The sequence below is a fragment of the Vitis vinifera genome, chromosome 6 (assembly GCF_030704535.1).
Source record: "Vitis vinifera cultivar Pinot Noir 40024 chromosome 6, ASM3070453v1".
In the NCBI taxonomy this organism is placed as follows: domain Eukaryota; kingdom Viridiplantae; phylum Streptophyta; class Magnoliopsida; order Vitales; family Vitaceae; genus Vitis; species Vitis vinifera.
The window spans coordinates 16,605,827-16,624,199 of record NC_081810.1 but is presented as its reverse complement, the minus strand read 5'-3'; the positions used below and the strand labels follow the sequence as shown (position 1 = coordinate 16,624,199).

Below are 18,373 nucleotides of genomic sequence, written 5' to 3'. Positions count from 1 at the left end.
TGATTTAAGACTCTTTTCAAGATGTATGGTAATTTTCATAAGTATCTCTATCTCATAAACTCTAAAAAAAAAAGGTCTTAAATATGAGTTTGGTAAACTAAACTAACGGTTAGGCACAAAAGCCCTGGATCGATTGAACCAAGTAGTTGACTAGTCACATAGCCATGAGGAGTCAAAAATATAGTACAAGTGACTGTTGCTCATAAAACTTCATCTAGGTGCACCCGGTGGTTCATTTAATTGCCCAACCAAATGAGGCTAAGCCAACCTTACTAGAAGAAAAAGCTTGGGATTTTAATACCTCAACTAAGAGTGTGTTTAGTAGTGATTTTAAAAAGTATTTTTAATATTTGAAAGATAAAATTTTTCAAGTGTTAGAAATACTAAAAACACTTTCTAGAATTATTATTAAACACACTCTAATTGTACCAACCAATCGATCAATACCCTTGTCAGTGAAAAAAAAAAACTAGTCTTCCTTTTAGAAGAGCTTAAAGGGGAAAGTAAAAAAGCAGTTATGTTATCAATAAGTTTAAAAACTTTTAGAAAGGGTATTCAACAAACTTTTTAAGCTTGGATTTTGCTTCCAAGATAAATTCATCCAATTTTTAAGGACTTTAACAATTTTTTTTAATAATATTTTGAATGAATAGAAAAATCATGTTTTGAGTGCATGAAATTTTAGAAAACAACCTTGGAACTCTTCAAGTCAATCTTACATGTGGTTCCTAAGATTCTTCAATCCCTCCAAGTCTTTGTTGAATTGGGATGATCCATCTTGGTACTAGACTTAAAATTGTTTTCACATATAAAAATTGAACATTAGCTCCTTGATTCAATTTTGTTATCATTAAAATATGATAGATGAAACCCTGGGCTAACAATTATTCATTTTATATTTACTTCAAATGTATTCTATAATGAAATGTTTATCTATAAGAGGACTAATCACTATAACAATATGAGAAAAAAAAATTAATATTAAAAATAATGGTAAATTTTGGGGGTATTCACCTATCATTTAATATGTAATAAAATGATTCAAATATGAAGGTTGAAATGTGACCAAGTCAGGGAAAATGAAAAGTTCAATATATTTCATGTATGAATATATTATTCTTCTTATAGTGATCCATGAAGACTTACATATAAGATTATGGGGAGGATGGAGCATGGGAAGACAAGTAAAAACTTCAATAATAAAAGAAAGATTGAAGTATATGGGGTGGTTGGAAGAGAAGAAAAACAAAAGAAAAGGGGGCTTGTGACATATACATGTTGAATGGTATATCGCAAATAAAAGTCTAGAATGGAAGAAAAAAGAGTATTGACAAATGTATTTGTACAAATTGGCCGGCACCTATGATGAGATCAAACTCACTCTGGGTCAAAGGATTTTGATAGTTTTAAAACATGTCTATAAGATTAAAAAGAGTTTATAATAATTTTGATCAATGTTTATTTTAAACATGAATTCCTAATCTTGTTTGAACATTTCTTTTTTTCCACCTAATTTATTGCTTATTTATTTTAGTTTAATGGGTTGACCCAAATCCAATGTATTTATTATATTTGTATTGGTCTTCTCAAAACATATTTTCTAAAAAGCGAAAGTTATAAAAATAACTTGAAATTTATAGTAATTGAAAAAATATTTTTGAATATGTTGTAAATTTTAACGTATCATTACGAAGTTGTGACTTGATGTAATTACATGATATTGAAGAAGTCTTTTTTTAGGACTTAAAAAAACACTACTTTCAAATTTAACTTCTCAAAATGATGGAAATTTGGGAAATATTTTTTCAATTGCCATTTTTTTTAAAAAAATGCTTTATTTGTTCAAAATCTCAAAATACCCTAACACAACTCAAAAACACAAAATTTAACTCTTTTTAACTCTTAAACTCGGAACAAGATTGATTAACGTTTAGTTTAAGATGGTGTTTTTTTTTTAATTTAATGTTAAATGTAATTTATTTTCATAATTTAAATTATTTGTTTTTTACTTTTTTTTTACTTATGACATATTTTTTAAATTTTGTAAATAAATAGAAAATGTCAAAATATTTTACTTCTTCCTTAATGATAAAAAACAACTTTTTGAACTAACCAAAATACAATCTTAACACAAGTCTTACCTTATTAAAACTTAATATTTAACAAAAATACAATAATAAAAAAACTAAATTGAGATGTATTTAGATTTTTTTTTTTTTAAAATAACACCACCAAAGCCTTTATTAATTTGATTTCAACCAAAAAGCTGACCAAAAAGGTACAATTAATTTTAGCATTATTTTTAAAAAATTTATATTTTAATTGTGATAACATTGGATTTTTAAATTACATTAAATGTCTACAAATTAATTTATAATAATTTAATCTAATTTATTAAAAAATAAAATAAAATTCAATCTACAATAAAACCAAGGGAAGACACCCACACATTTAAATAAAGAAGATTAAAAAAATTATGTAAAATTATATAAAAAGTAAAATATTAATTTCAATATTAATCCTCACATATACTGATAGAATGATTCAAACATGTGGACCGAGTTGCTATCAAATACAGTTTAGAAGGGAGTAAGAATGATGAATATTTAAAAGATTGGATAAATTAAATATATTTTAATTTATATTCAGATAGTGACACCTCAAGACTTATCGACAAGAGAATTGTAAATGCATGGACGGACGAGAAGAAAATAAGGTGGCGTGTTACATTTGCCATATGGTAAATGACAGATAGATAATTTCAAAGTGTACAACACTTCAATACCTGCACCAAGTGAAGGATAAACCATAGCCGCCTTTTTTTTTTTTTTTTTGGAATTTTGAAAAAAAAAATCAATAATATTTTCAAATCCATGATAAGTGGGAGAAATTCAATTGAAAATTATTTTTTATAAAAATAAATAACTTGAATATTTAATGAAATTCAAGTCTATGGAAATTTAAGACAAATTTAGACATCCAAATTGTCATCTATGTTTGGGCATATATAAAAATATTATTAATTTTTTATATTCATTCCAAGTATATTTTCCAAAATGAAGAAACATTCAAAAGGAGGACCAATTGTAATAAAAATATAGGAATAAATTAATCTTACCATTAATGATAAATTAAAAGTATTTAATAAAATGATTCAATGAAATTTAAAAATTCACAAAATTAAATATGTATTTAATTTATTAAGATATGTTTGATGTGTGATAGTGACACATGAAGACTTATAAATAGTTACAAGTCTTGCGAATGATGTTGTAAGGTATAAGACAATAAATAGTTCAAACTTCAAAGATTTCTAGAAGAAACAAAGGGGCAACGACAAATGGATGTATATCCTAAACATATAAAGAGACATAATTAGTGTCAGATAAATATTTTGGTTATGTTCGGTTCCAAGAAGTACTAAGAAAAACTTCAAATTTATTTTTTATTTTATTTTTGTTTCTCACATTTTTCTTCAAATTTTTCAGGAACTAAACGCAATCTTTGAATTTATAATTACATCATAAATTAGTGAAAGTTGATTATATAATTAATAAATTTAAACTCAATGTATAAGGAATTTTTTAGGAGGATCGTATTGCAATTAGAAGCACCCAATGGAGTGGACAAAAATTTTATTTTAATAAAATTAATATATAAAAAAGGACTATTGTAATGTCATGAATAATAATTAAAAATATAAAAAATATTTTAAAAATATTTGTATTGTATGAAAGTATATAATATTTGAAACAACGTTTAATTGGTTATAACCATCAATCAAACATCCCCTAAGGTCAAATAAGTATTTATATATTAAACTTGAAAGGATAATTTATTAACCACATTTAGAGGTGGCGAGTTTCCTTTCCTAATATGTAAAAATAGAAATTTATTCTTTTACACTTGATAGAAATCAAATTAAATTTATATCATTTTAGCGTTGGATTACAAAGATACGAATAAAATATGTATGCCAATTTTATGCCCAAGAGGTAAAGATAAATAGCCAAACATCAATTTATTTTCTCGGTTGCCAACCACCACACGGAGAAAGAGGAGTCATTTTATAGGGAAAGGAGGAGGAAAGAGAGAAGCGTAGGTGAAGCTTCTCTGACTCCGACCCTTTCGCTCACGGTCTCACCCTACCGCGTCTCGGCAGACAAAGAGTTGCCTTTCCTCCCTCTTTCAGTATTTCTCTTGCTCCTCTTTCATCAGTTGCGACCTTGGCTGCTATCCATCAAGACATGTATATTTATGTTTCTTCCACTTTGAGATTTCCATTTGTTTTTTCTACTTTAACCTTATATTTTCTTTTTTGAAATTTCTGGATTGATTCATAAGCTCCTTTGATAGTCATTTTCGGAATCGTTTTTTACTTTTTCAACACTTAATTTTTTGTTTTTCATATTTTTAAAAATTTTAAGTGGTAAAAAAATTAGAAACACTTAGTAGCATATGATTTTAAAAAGCGTTTTTAAATTTTTTAACACTAAAAAAAATTTAAGTGTTAAAATGATTAAAAAATCACTATCAAACTCACTTAAAAACATTTCGTAAAATCACTGTCAAATATTAAATTCTATTTTGTAGTGAATCTAAAAAGTGTTTTTAATATTTCTAACACTTAAAATTTTTTATATTTCAAGCATTAAAAAGAGAAAAAATGCTTCTAAAAATCATTACCAAATAAACTCTTAGATATTTGGTAAAATTTAGAAAACACTTGATAATTCTCTTAAAAATATTTTTGAAGAAATCACTTCATAAACACTTCGAAACATTATCAAAAATGCTCTTAGACTACGTTTGATAATAAATTTAATAAGTGTTTCTAGTTTTTTTTATACTTAAAAAATAAAAAAATTAAGTATTAAAAATATTAAAAACACTTTTTAAAATAACTGTTAAACGCACTCTTAATCCCTTTAAAAGATCTCATCATACTTCCCTTCAATTTTGGTAAAAATTTTTTTTATCAAAAATCTCACATAATCATTTTATTAATTAATTTCATCCATCTCTCTAGATTTTTTGTAAAATTTTAAACTAATAAGAGATAAGTGTATTTACTCAAAATGCTGATGAGACAGAGTGAAATCCATACTAGTTTATTATGATAATGTTAAAGCTATAAAGATGAAATATGCTAATAATTTTTTATAATTTTTAATAATATAGAAATTATCTATTTATAGTCCCATGTTGTCATGGACCGACAACAACAATAACTTAATCAACAACCTTTTCGATTTTATTATTTTCCTTTTATAAAAAATAAAATTTAAATAATTCAAACGGTAAATTTTTATCAAAATTGAAAATTTGTAACAGTAAAATTTAATTTCCCTGAGTATGATTTAGTTTTGGAGGGTTGAAATTATTTTTGTTTAATTAATTAATAAAGGTCGCTGGGGTATAGCTGTCATGAATTAGAGAAATATAGAGACGGTGTCACGTTTTCAAAGGGTTCACGTGTACTTAGTCTCCACATACACACCGCCTCCCATTTCTGATTTCTCTTCTGCTCCTACGCGGTTTCTTCTCTCTGTTGCAGAGCCTCCATATATATCATACCCAACGCCTCTACTCTTCTTCTATTCATTTCTTACAACCACTCAAGTCCAGAGCAATGGCTGATCGAGTTCACCCCAAAGCCTCTTCTCCTGATGCGACGTCGCCTCGCCCACCCCAATCCCCGTCCAATTCCAATCCTCCAACGCCGGAAAATCCCGTCCCTCCCGCGGGGACCTATGTCATCCAGATCCCCAAGGACCAGATCTTCCGCCACCCGCCTCCCGAAAACGCCCGCCGCTACCAGAAGTACAGTGGCCGGAAGCCTCGACGGAGCGGCTGCTGCTGCTGCCTCTGCTGGTTCCTCGGCCTCGCCGCGCTCCTCATCTTCCTACTCGCCATCGCCGCTGGTATTTTCTACCTCGTTATCCGGCCCAAGGCCCTCAGCTACTCCGTCGAGGACATCTCCATCACCGGCTTCAATGTCTCCTCGGCGGCCGCGACAGCGTCGATCTCGCCGGAGTTCGATGTCACCGTCAGGGCCGACAACCCAAACAAGAAGATCAGTATCTACTACGAGGAAGACAGCTCAGTTAAAGTCTACTACTCCGACGTCGACCTGTGTAACGGAGTCCTGCCGGTGTTCTACCAGCCCCCCAAGAATGTCACCGTGTTCCAGACTGCGCTAAATGGCTCCGGCGTCGTTTTGACGAGCGGCATGAAGGAAACCTTGGTGAATCAACAGCGTGAAGGGAATATTCCGTTGAAGCTGAAGTTGAAGGCGCCGGTGAAGATCAGGGTGGGGTCCGTTAAGACATGGACGATCACCGTTAAAGTTTCGTGTGACTTAACGGTGGATAAGTTAACGGCGGAGTCGAAGATCGTTTCCAAGGACTGTGATTTCAGCGTGAGACTTTGGTAAAGAGAAAGGAAGGGGAAACATCTTACATGTACTTGAAGTTGGCTGTATTGATTTTTTTTTTTTTTTTTCCTTTCTTTCTTTCTGATTTTGAAGAATTGAGGAGGGCATACATGTTACAGATTGAATGAATTTATATACACATCAGCATATGATTTACTCTTTTGTTGGTGATTTGACATTGAATGGATGGTTCATAGATTTCTCTTAATTCAATTAATTATAAAAATGGGGGTTTTCTTAGTATTTCCCAGCAACCAAACATGACCAATTTAACAAAAAGCAAAGAAAAGAAGAAAAATGAACCTGTAAATTGTTGGTGTTTGACACTGAATGGTTGGTTCATAGATTTCTCTTATTCAATTAATTATAAAAATGGGGGTTTTCTTAGTATTTCCCAGCAACCAAACATGACCAATTTAACAAAAAGAAAAGAAAAGAAGAAAAATGAACCTGTAAATTGGTTTCTAGACTACTTGTACTTTTCTGGTCATACAGATTGGGCTTAACCTCAGGATGAATATGGACTTGCTGATATAAAATAAACAAAAGACATAATCTCAATCTCTGAAAGCATTTATATTGAACAAGAGGGGAAGTAGAATTCTAGCTCAGTTTCTTATGTTCACAAAAACTCTATACAGCCCTGCTTCTGAAATCTGATCACCTTCAAATTCTCCCAACCACCCTTTTATTTCCTCATCCAATTAAATACCCACTTTTTTCTTTATTTATTATTCTCATCTTCATATACAAATCTTCATCACCTCAATTCTCCAATTATTTCTTCTGGCCTGCTAAACAACAGTGTTATTAGGTTGGGACATAGATCGTTCATACCTAGCTCTAGAGTCTTTAATGGTCTGCTCAAGATGCCCATACATCTTCACCGATGATTCTGCAAAGTTATTCAACTGCTCAAGAAAGCACGCCAAGCTTGATTGGAAACGCTCAAACCCCGATACCCAGTCCACTGGAGGAGCATCATCCCTCAGTATATTAAGATGTGAGTCTGTTGAATGTGGTTTGTTCTTACTCTTGTCGTGGCTCTTCTCTTGCCGTGGTAGGAAGAAGCTGGTTTCAGCTGCTAGACCCTTTATGGAATCTGTGACTTCCTTTTTAGGTAACTTGTCTAGCATGTCCAACCAGACGTCACATGCAGCATAAATGGGTGGCCCAGTATCTCTCAACGGGTGTTCTGATTTCCGCCTCCTTTTTTTCTTTGAGGATTTCTCTTCAACCGGCACACATTTGACAAGCCAATCATTAATAGCCTGCAAATAGGATTTTTGAGCACCAATCCATTTCGCAAAACTTGAAGATAGGGAACTGAGAACAGTTCCAAGATGGATGGTGAATTGCCGGTGTGATTCTGACTGTATAGAGATTTTGGTGGTGCCATTGTTATATGCAACTGAGATGATGTGATACTGAAGCCTGTGGCATTCAAACATCCCCTCCCACATTCGACTTAACCTGCAGTGGATAGAAAGGTTGAATCAGATGAAGCTCAAAGTTGAAGGTTTTAACGAAAACATCTCTACACCAAGAATATAGGTAGCATATATGGAACCACAAACAGGTAAAATCGTCGGGTATACTCAAATATTTAAAAGTAGCTCCCTCATGACACTTACAGTGTATTATCCGGCTGGCCCAAGTCACTACTGCATACTGATATGCCATTATTTCATGGTTTAGATTTCATAAACAGAACTATGTATGAGGTATTGGATATGGGTATGGGAAAAGCACCACTCGGTGTCCAACAAGGGGACATGGAGCTTCCCACATCCAAACTCCATATTCAATTGAAGTGGCTGCTCCAACTGCTGCTTCAACAATATCAAAGGATAAGGTTGATGGAGACTTTAGTCAGCATGAGAATGAAGCTTCAGCGGACATGGATGAGTGAGATTAGATTCTTATAGAGAGAAGAATGGAAATCATACACCCTAATGTTTTACAGGGTTCATTCTTTGATCATTTCTTCACCAAAAGATTCTGCATATCATTATTCTCATCACTCTAATCCTGAGACCTAGTCATCACCTGGTCACTAAATTTAGTGGGTATCATGTTGGTAAGAGGGGTGACACATTCAAAATACTAGACCAAAAGACTACTACTGCCTACTTGGCTGGAAGATCCTCCCACAAAACAATACTTCCTGCTTGAGATGGTAGAGATGGGGTGTATTCAAGACGGTAACATTTTCAGCCAAGACTAGCATGAAAGGGATTTGAGTAAAGATGGGCCCAAATGCTTACAAATCTTTATAAAGGTCAGTTTTGTTTTGATGAAGGAGGTGGTTCAGTTCTCAAGTAAAAATGACGGGTCCATTAATATGGGATCCTATACATGCCTTTATAAGTTTTTGAAGTGTGCTAAAAATACCTATAATGATTTAGTAGTAAGCATTCAATGATCAGAAACTTTGATCAATAAAACATCCTAGTTATGATATATTTGTTTCTCATTCTTCTAATTATTATGATATCCATCTGATTTTTCAAATTTATTTTCAAACCACTTCATCTCTTGATATGTGATTATACTGTAAATTCAACATCAAAGATAATAATCTAAGGAAAAATATTCTTATCATTTCCAACATAAAATCACACCAGCAATGGTGTAGAAAACCTGACGTTTATGCAGAAATATTTCAGCAGAGAGTGAGACAAAGATGATACCGATAAAAGGCGTGGGAGAAGAAAGAAAAATAAACAAGAAGCAAAGACAACAAAAGGATGGAAAGAAGAATTTGTAACTTCCCAAAGGAACTAAAAGGGTAAAACCTAATTTTCTCATCCTTAATAGGAGCATAGATGCCACTCACAAAAGTTATGACCTGTGTTATAGGAGAATCTATGTCATCACTTCAAAGTATGTGAAATGCCCATGCCAGACATGACACGTCAGGATTTCATGTATAGAAGATATCCAAGATGTCCAATGGTAACATATTATCCAAATGGCATGCCCAATGAAGAAAATAAAGAACAAGCATCTCGTTCATCAGACCTAAATTATACAATCCATCTTAGTTATAACTCCAAATCAGCTCAGGATGTAGAACACGAGGAAAGAGAAATTAGAGTATTTACCAGTCACCCTATGTCCCAAGTATTGAGCAGAATCCCACAAAATCATGTAACTGATGTACTCCGTTTTTTTATTAATAATGTTTGAATTTGTGTAACTATAAGATATCACAATCTCCATGTAAATAGGAGTAAGGAATAACTATCCTTGTGTTATTTTCTTTCTATCATTTTCTCCATGTAAATAGGAGTAGGAATAGCTATCCCTTTGTTATTTTGTTTCTATCGTTTGTATACTTATCTTGTATAAATACTCTCCATAAAAAATGAATAAAGTTAAGCCATTCAAACAATTTTGTTCTCTCTTAAAACTCTATACTAAGATCTTCCAATTAAATGAATCCAACATTCACACACTCACCAGCATCTGGCACTTGTATCCTGGTCTATGTGATATAGAGAGGAATAGAATCCTAAAATCCGACTTGAAGCCTAGTAACCAAACTTGGTCATCCATCACATATAATATGATTAAAATAATAAAATAACCTAAAGGTTGATTACATCATTTAGTGGTTTTGGTTAGCGTTTTGAAGGTTAGGACGACAAACTAGGAAAATAGTAAAAATAGCAAGCATAAAGGAGATCTATAATGAGAGGAAGACCCAACAAAGCAGTAATGCAAAAGTTTTAGTCCTTGGAAGCAAACTAAACTAGACTTCACAAATGGAAACAATTAAATCTCAAATTTAAGTTTGAGGGATGATTTTCCAAATCCTGCCCATGAGACACTACTTTGTAACTTGCATATTTAGTAATTACACAATAAAATATATACAATACTTCCAAGCCATTTTTCTAGCCCGATGTGGTTTGAAAAGGACCAAATCGTTGAGTTATGTGCAAACAAATAAAAAACCCTACTTATTATTGGTTTTCAATGATAGTGCTGTGAAACAACCAAAACTTAAGAATTTTTAAATGAATTTCAAGGGTCCAAATAGCTCTTTCTTCTTAATCGAATTTTAAGCTTTTAAAGGGATATTTAAATTTTTTTTTAAAAAAAAACAATGTTATAGAAAAAGACACTGAAATTCTCAAGAGATTAGTATAAGAGCCAAAACGGGGTTTACTTTATGAAATCTCCAAACACAGGGTTTACCTTATGAAATCTAAATTAGAGGTTACATCCATTTTTCCTATTTTCCATAAACTTGTTTCTCCTCAATTTGGGGCAAAAATACATGCTCTTTGATCTGACAATGGTCGAGAGTATTTCAACTAAGAAATAAAATACCTAGAAAATGAAGGGATTGTACATCACTTATGTGTGGACATTCCTAACAAAATGGGGTTGCTAAGAGAAAAAACCATGGCTAATTAGAATTGGCTTGGTCACTTCTATTCTAAGTGAAAGTTCCAAGGCACTATTGGGAGATGTCATATTAACAATTGACTATTTGATAAACAAACGTCCATCTTGAGTTTTGTTAGGAGAAAATCCTTATTTACAAGAATAATAACACACGATAAATAGAAAATGGACAGAGCACAATGAGATTTATAGTGGTTCACTCTCAATGTAAAAGCTACATCCACTTTGTCACTATAGATTTTTCACTATGATAAAAAAAAATATTATAAGGTGATTATCCCTCCTTTGTTTTCACACACCCTCACTCTAAAAAACAGTTGTCATAATTATTCCTTATATAATGCAAAAATTAAGGCAGACTAAACATCTGTAGAATACTTAAAATACCCCTTACAAAAATTAGGCTTCACACAACTCAACAAGCTCTTGGTTTCATATCTCCTATAAAAGAAGCTTACCACTTTATTTTCAAATTTTCAGGGAGTTAGGCATCTTCCACCAAAGAAATTTGGTTGCACCTCATATGTCCACATCCATAATCATTTGAGAGGTAAATTCAATCCTAGGTATCTTAAATGTATATTTCTATCTTATTCCTCCACAAAAAGTGTATAAATATTATCAACCACCAACTAGAAAAACATATGTTACCCTAGATATGACTTTTGTTGAACATCAACCTTATGTTGGGAATATCTATCTTTAGGGGGAGAATCACAATAGTGAGGAAGATAGGTTTTCTTTTGACAAATGACAATGGTGATGGGGAGTAGTGATCCGAATGGTGCTAAAAATGAGACTGTTTCATACCAGATTGTTGACTCAATCCCTCAAAATCAACTTATTCTGAGTCTTCTTGAACAAAACCAAGTACCACCAATGTCCTCAAATGATTCCAGTATAAAAGAATCTCAAACCATACTTTCATCAAACCATTCTATAGGAAAAGCACCTACTAAAATTTGATAAATGCAAACTTCACCCGTCCCTATCCAAAAAGCCTACTATGAAGGTGTGTTATTAGAAAAATAGCTCTCTATCATTCCATAGGTCCCAAAGTTTGACTTAGTGCTAGGTAATGAGAATGTTTAATCACGATGTTAATACTAACAATGATTTGGATTTGATGATTGCTCTAGTAAGGGAACTTGGTCATGCATTCAGCATCCAATCTCTCACTATGTGTCATTTGAGATACTATCACCACAATATTGTGCTTTCCCTTCTAAACATGACAAAAGTTTATGAGGCATTAAACATAAAACAATGGAAGGATGCCATAGAAGAAGAGTTGCAAGCCTTGAAAAAAATGAGACATGGGAAATTGTGGACTTACCTAAGGGGAAGAAAACAATTGGATGGAACTAGAACTACCCCATCACATACAAATCCATGGTAAAAAAGGGTATCATCAAAGTCAAGGTACCACACTTTTTCTATAAAACATTCTCCCTAAGAGACTTTAATCATCTATGTCGATGGCATTACAATCATTGAATATGATCAATGGGAGATTATAAAGCTGAAAACATACTAAGCAAATGAGGTTGAAATAAAGACTTGGGAAGTCTACAATATTTCTCGGGTCTAGAAGTTGCTCAATCTAAACAAGGGATTTTTATCTTGCAACAAAAGTATATATATATTTTTTTGATCAATAAGCAAAAGAATTGTATTACAAAGAGGCGCTAAAATAGCAACCCACAGAATTACAATATAGAGACACTCACCCCCTTACATTTGGACCCAAAACAACAAGGACAAACAAAAAACCTTCTCTCTCATCGCGAACCCACCCAATCTACAAAATCTATTAAGGTCGAAGGACCATCTTTTATCCACAATTTGGTCTCCGACCAAAGTAAATACACAAAAGAAGTTTTCAGCCTTTGGAGGGACAGCACGCTATCTTCAAAAGCAATTTTATTCCTTGCCTTCCAAATGACCCAAAACAAGCATAACGGTCCCACTTGCCACACCTCCTTCCTCTTCTCACCCACAAAAGAGCCTCTCCACCCTAAAAGGGTTTCCTTTACCAAAAAAGAAAACACCCAAGACACTCCAAATAAAGAAAGGAGAAACATCCACACTTTCCTTGTTTTTTCACAATGAAGAAGGAGGTGATCAATCGACTCCTCAAACATTTGGCATAGAAAGCATCTATTAGCCAAAGCCCAACCCCTCTTTTGCAAACAGTCCAAGGTTAGAACTCTTCCCCACGAAGCCTCCTAAGCAAAGAAACTTAATTTGGGTTGCACACAAGAGTTCCAAATAATCTTCGAAGGGAAAGAAACAAGAGAAACCGGCTGCAAGGTCCTATACAAAGACTTTACCGAAAAAACCCCATCCTTTGAATCCATCCACCTCACCCTATCCTCCTCATCCACACTAACCTTCTTCCCATCCAAGTAACAAAACAACCTTTTCACCTCTTCCAACTCCCAATCATTGAAATGTCTATTGAAACAAGGACTCCAACTTTCCCCCCTTTCCCTCGCAGCTATCCAAACTTCATTTGCCTAAGCCTCTTTAGAAGTTGCTAGAGCAAATAAAGAAGGGAAATCCTCGCACAAAGGGGTGGTTCCACACCACTTGTCTTTCCAAAACCTCACCTTCTTTCCATCACCCACCACAAAATCAAAAGAAGGGGTCACTAGATGTCCCAACTTGCTTATTGCTTTCCACAACCCGACTCCATAGGCCTCCCTAGCCTCACAAGAGCTCCACCCTCCTCTTTCCTCCCCGTATTTCCTTCTAATCACTTGGTTCCGAAGGGCCTTTCTTTCAATTGCAAAGCACCAAACCCGCTTGCCAAGGAGAGCCCTATTGAAAGTCCCAAGCCTCTTAACCCCCAACCCTTTTTTTTTTTCTACACAAACAATCGGCCACCTTACTAAGTGCGGTTTTTGCTCAAGAGCCCCACCACCTCACAAAAAATCCCTTTGAATCTACTCCAATCTCATTCTAACCACCCTAGGCAGTTGGAAAATAGACATGAAATAGATCGGCAAATTGGACAAAGTACTTCGAATTAAGGTAATCCTCCCCCCCTCCCCTTTGAAATGTATTAACGTTTCCACATAGCCAATCTCTTGCGGAATCTTTCTTCTATTCCATCCCAAGTGGCAACAGATTTAAAAGGAGCACCCAACGGCATTCCTAAGTAGGTGGAAGGCAATCTTCCCACCTTATAACCGAACTCTTCAGCCAGTTCTTCCACATTCTCAACTCTACCAACCGGTATCAACTCACTTTTTTCCATATTCACTCTTAACCCTGAAATTGCCTAAAACCACATTAATAGCCAACACAAATACGTCAACTGCTTCTCCTTTGCCTCACAAAAAATCAACGTATCATCAGCAAACAGAAAATGAGAGACCTAGACCCTTTCACCCCTTTTTTCCTGAACTGAGCAAGGCGATAAAAAAACCTTTAGAAACTGCTCTCTTCAACAAACAGCTAAAAGCCTCCATCACAATAACGAACAAGTAAGGCAAAAGGGGGTTTCCTTGCCTTAAACCCCTTGAGCTCTGAAAAATTCAAGGAGGGCATCCATTCACCATAACAGAGAATCTAGCAGTGGATAAACACCATTTTATCCATCTACGACACCTTTCCCCAAACCCCATCTTCTCCAACACTGCTAAAAGAAAAGACCAGTCCACGTGATCATAGGCTTTCTCAATGTCCAATTTGCAAAGAATCGTCCCTCTATTACTTTTCAAAATGGAGTCTATTGCTTTATTAGCAATCAACACTTCATCCATACTCTCCCGCCCCTCCACAAATACATTTTGAGACATTGAGATCACCTTAGCTAACACTTCCTTCAGCCTGTTAGCCAACACCTTAGTTAACCACTTGTACAACCCTCCCACCAAGTTAATTGGCCTAAAATCTTTCAAGTCCTTACCCCCCCTTTCTTAGGAATCAACACTAGAAAGGTTGCATTCAGACTTCTTACAAAGCTTCCAGACTCATGGAACCGTCTGAAGTTCATCACCTCCACCTTTACAAAATCCCAAGAAAACTGTCAGAACACCATTGAGAAACAATCAAGGTCTGGAGCTTTCTCTTTGCAGAAACCTGACAACGCACCAAAGATCTTCTCCTCCGAGAAAGGCTTCTCTAACCCTTCCACATCCAGCTCTTCTAGCCTCTTAAAAATCAAACCGTCTATAGTGGGCTTCCAACCATTGAGATCTGCCAATAGACCTTTGAAAACTCTTCTCACTTCCTCTTTAATTTCACTTTCCTCAGTGAGCCACCTCTCATTCACTTTTACTCTAGTCAATTGATTCCTTCTTCTATGAGCATTAGCCATCTGATGAAAAAACCTTGTATTTCTATCCCCCTTCTTCAGCCAAATTTCTCTAGACTTCTGCTTCCACGACACTTCTTCTAAAAGGACCCACTTTTTATAAGTCTTTCTTGCTTCCTTCTGAGCTTCCTCTTCTTCCATAGACAGTGAGCGAACACTCTCTTCCTTGTCCCAAAAATCCACCAAATTCCAAGCACTCTGCTTCTTAGTTTCAACCTTACCAAAAACCTCTTTATTCCAACTACTCAGAATCGGTTTCAAGGCCTTCAATTTTTCAGTCAAAATGAAGTCGATTGACCCACTAACCTGAATCCCCTCCCACCACTTTCTCAACACCTCTTTAAAGCCCTCTTCCTTCAACCACATATTTTCAAATCTAAAAGACATGGACCCTCTCTCATCCCTCCCCCATCAAGAAGAATTGGAGAGTGATTAGAAACTGGCCTAGTAGAACAACTTGAATGGCCCCCTGAAAGTGAACTTCCCAATCTTTAGAAATGAAAAACCGATCAATTCTCGACTTTAACCGATTATTAAAACCTCCACTCCAAGTGAACAACCCCCCTGAAGATGCAAGTCCCTTAGTTCTGAGTCCTCAACCACCTTTGAGAATCTCCTCATTGCCAAGGACAGACGACCTCCTCTACTACACTTAGAGTGGAATCTTATCATGTTAAAATCTCCTGCTACGCACCACAACTCATTCCACAAACCTCTAATGGCTCCCAGCTCACTAAAAAAATCTTCTCTCTCCAACTTCACAGTGGGTCCATACACTCCTATGAAAATCCAGCAAAAACCATCCTCACAATTCTTGAAGCGACAAGAGACTGAATATTTGCCCACCTCCATCTCCACCATCTGTAACACCCTATTATCCCAACCCCCCCTTCTTTTTGAATTTCACAAGCCCCCACTCCAAACATCTTCCTACCCCGAGACTTCTCACAATCCCACAAATTATCTCCAGGATTTTTGTTTCCTGGAGGCACACTAAATCCACCTTCTGAGTTTTAATAACATCCTTTATCAATTTTCTCGTCTTTATCATTTGCCCTCCTACATTCCACTAAAGGATTCAAAGCCTCATCTAACACACTCCGAATGACCCCAATCCCCTCTTGACCCACCCTAATTTACAAAACATTCAAGTTTCTTCAGCTCTCAGTCAAATCTAGAGGATCTCTGCCCTTTCCTCTTTTTTCCGCTTACCCTCTTAAATCGGTCTCTTCTTTCCCTCATTCTATCAAGAAGCTTCAGAATCTTACCTTCAAATTCCTCAGTGGGCATTCCCAAACAATGACAAAAATTTTCCAAACAACTGTACCTCCACAACTCCACATCCCCTCCCTCTTCCTCAACCCTTCCATCCCTCCCCTCCCTTATCGGGAAAGACTCACCATCGCCCTTCTCAAAAACCCCTTTCTTCCACTAACAACACACTCAAAGGATTTACAGACAGCTCCCTTTTGTTTTCCTTCAAAATGACATCAGCATCATGGCCCTCCTCTACCTCGATTAGAGCCCTCTCCACCCTAGAGAAAGGAGAAGAAGAAGAGTCTTGTCCCCCCCAAACGCAAACAAAAGAAGGCGAAACGAAGGAATGCCTGGAAGCTTCATCCATAAGGCACGCGTCTGCTGGAGAAAAACTACCTAAAACCCCTTCTATCTCTTCAAAGCCCATTCCGCCGACCAAAAATTCTTCTGCAAACCACCCCTTAGAAAGCATTTGAAAAACCGAAGCCCTACCCTTTTTTAAAGGCTCGTCCAAGAAAGCCTGATTTGGATCCGAAACCCGCTCTGCTCCTTTACTAGACTGTCCCACTTCCCAAAACAACTTGGGCCCACTCCTCTTATTTTCCTTTAAAGCACAGCCCAGCCCAGAATTCGTAGGGCCTTCACAAAACAGGCCTGTATTCCCTTGGGCCCGCACTGGATCCAAAACCCGCTCCGCTCCTTTACTAGACTCCCCCACTTCCCAAAACGACTTGGGCTCGCTCCTCTCATTTTCCTTTAAAGCACAGTCCATTCTAGGACTTAAAAGGTTTGAAGGGCCTTCACAAAACAGGCCTATATTCCCTTGGGTATGAGCATCCACACAAACGTGCTTGCATCCATTAAACGCAGTTGACCCCCCTTTCTCACTTAAGCCCACCCCACCCCTCCACTTCCCTTCTCTCTAGTCCCCTTCCCAAAACTTGAAAAACTATCAACAAAAACTGTCGTCTCGTCTCCATCACCTTTCTCTTCCCCCCTATTCTTTCTGACTGAACCTGCCCCATCAACCTCTGTTGCACACCAAATATCCTTCCCCATACCACCGTTGTTCCCCGCACGTGAGCCCACATCCCACTCTTCCCTAACCTTTTCCCCCTCTCTCCCTTTCAATTTATTCCTTGGCACCACTGTAGAATCCACAACGACACCTCCCACCACAACTGGACTGCATAACAATAAGATTTCACCACTAAATGCAATGTCCCCGTAAAATCTCTCCCCTGTCTTCACCAAAATTCTGGCCCATTGGAGTTGAGAAAACTTTTTTGTTTCTTCATTCACCTCAACAAAACCTCCACAACAGTCACCAATTTTTTTAAACACTTCTCCACTCCAACAGTGAAGTGGGAGACCCACCACCCTCACCCACACTTCTTTTGCTGAACTTCCTAAGCACAAGCAACCAGCCTCCTCACTCCATCTCTCTAAGTGCAGCAATTTATCCTTATAGCGGCACATCCCCCTCTTTAACACTCTCTCTGCCTCCTCATCTTCAATCTCCAATAGAAAGAAAGCTCCTCCCAGCTTCAAAACTTTCACGCCTTTCTTAAAATTCCAAAAGCGCTCCCCCCTTTTCCTGAACGAGGCCATCTCCGACTCCACCACCGACCCAAAACCCCACCTACCGACTAAGCACCGACCCAACACGTCCTCCCTACCCCTCAACTCTCTACCTCCAAATTGTAGCCATAACGCATCTCCTATCCTTCTAGCCGGCTCCCTAGCAACATCAACGAAAGCCTTCTTCTCACCCTCCACCATTTTTCCAAGGCACTTCTCGGCCTTACCTTATTTTGTCACCACTTTCGTCTTTGATTCAGCTTGGGAAGCCGTTGCTTTAGACTTTGCTTCAGCTTGAGTAACTACCCCTAAAGCCCGTAGTTTCTCAGCGAAAATGGCCCATCCCCCTAGTAATC

The 18,373-nt window shown here is 36.2% G+C and overlaps 2 protein-coding genes across 3 annotated transcripts in view; one reads left to right on the top strand and one right to left on the bottom strand.

Moving 5' to 3' along the window:
* Positions 1 to 5,439: 5,439 nt before the first annotated feature.
* LOC100242686 (NDR1/HIN1-like protein 13) lies at positions 5,440 to 6,598 on the top strand. The gene has a single exon (XM_002273449.5). It carries the CDS (start codon positions 5,633 to 5,635, stop codon positions 6,434 to 6,436), a length of 804 nt encoding a protein of 267 aa, XP_002273485.1. The 5' UTR covers positions 5,440 to 5,632; the 3' UTR covers positions 6,437 to 6,598.
* Positions 6,599 to 6,988: 390 nt separating this feature from the next.
* The window catches only part of LOC100264970 (nitrate regulatory gene2 protein), a 37,111-nt gene continuing 25,726 nt past the window's right edge, over positions 6,989 to 18,373 (bottom strand). For both annotated transcript variants that reach the window (XM_002273592.5, XM_019220572.2), the window contains exon 6: positions 6,989 to 7,909. In XM_002273592.5, the coding sequence (XP_002273628.1) occupies positions 7,231 to 7,909 (679 nt within the window). In that variant the 3' untranslated portion in view covers positions 6,989 to 7,230. The remainder of the gene's footprint in view (positions 7,910 to 18,373) is intronic.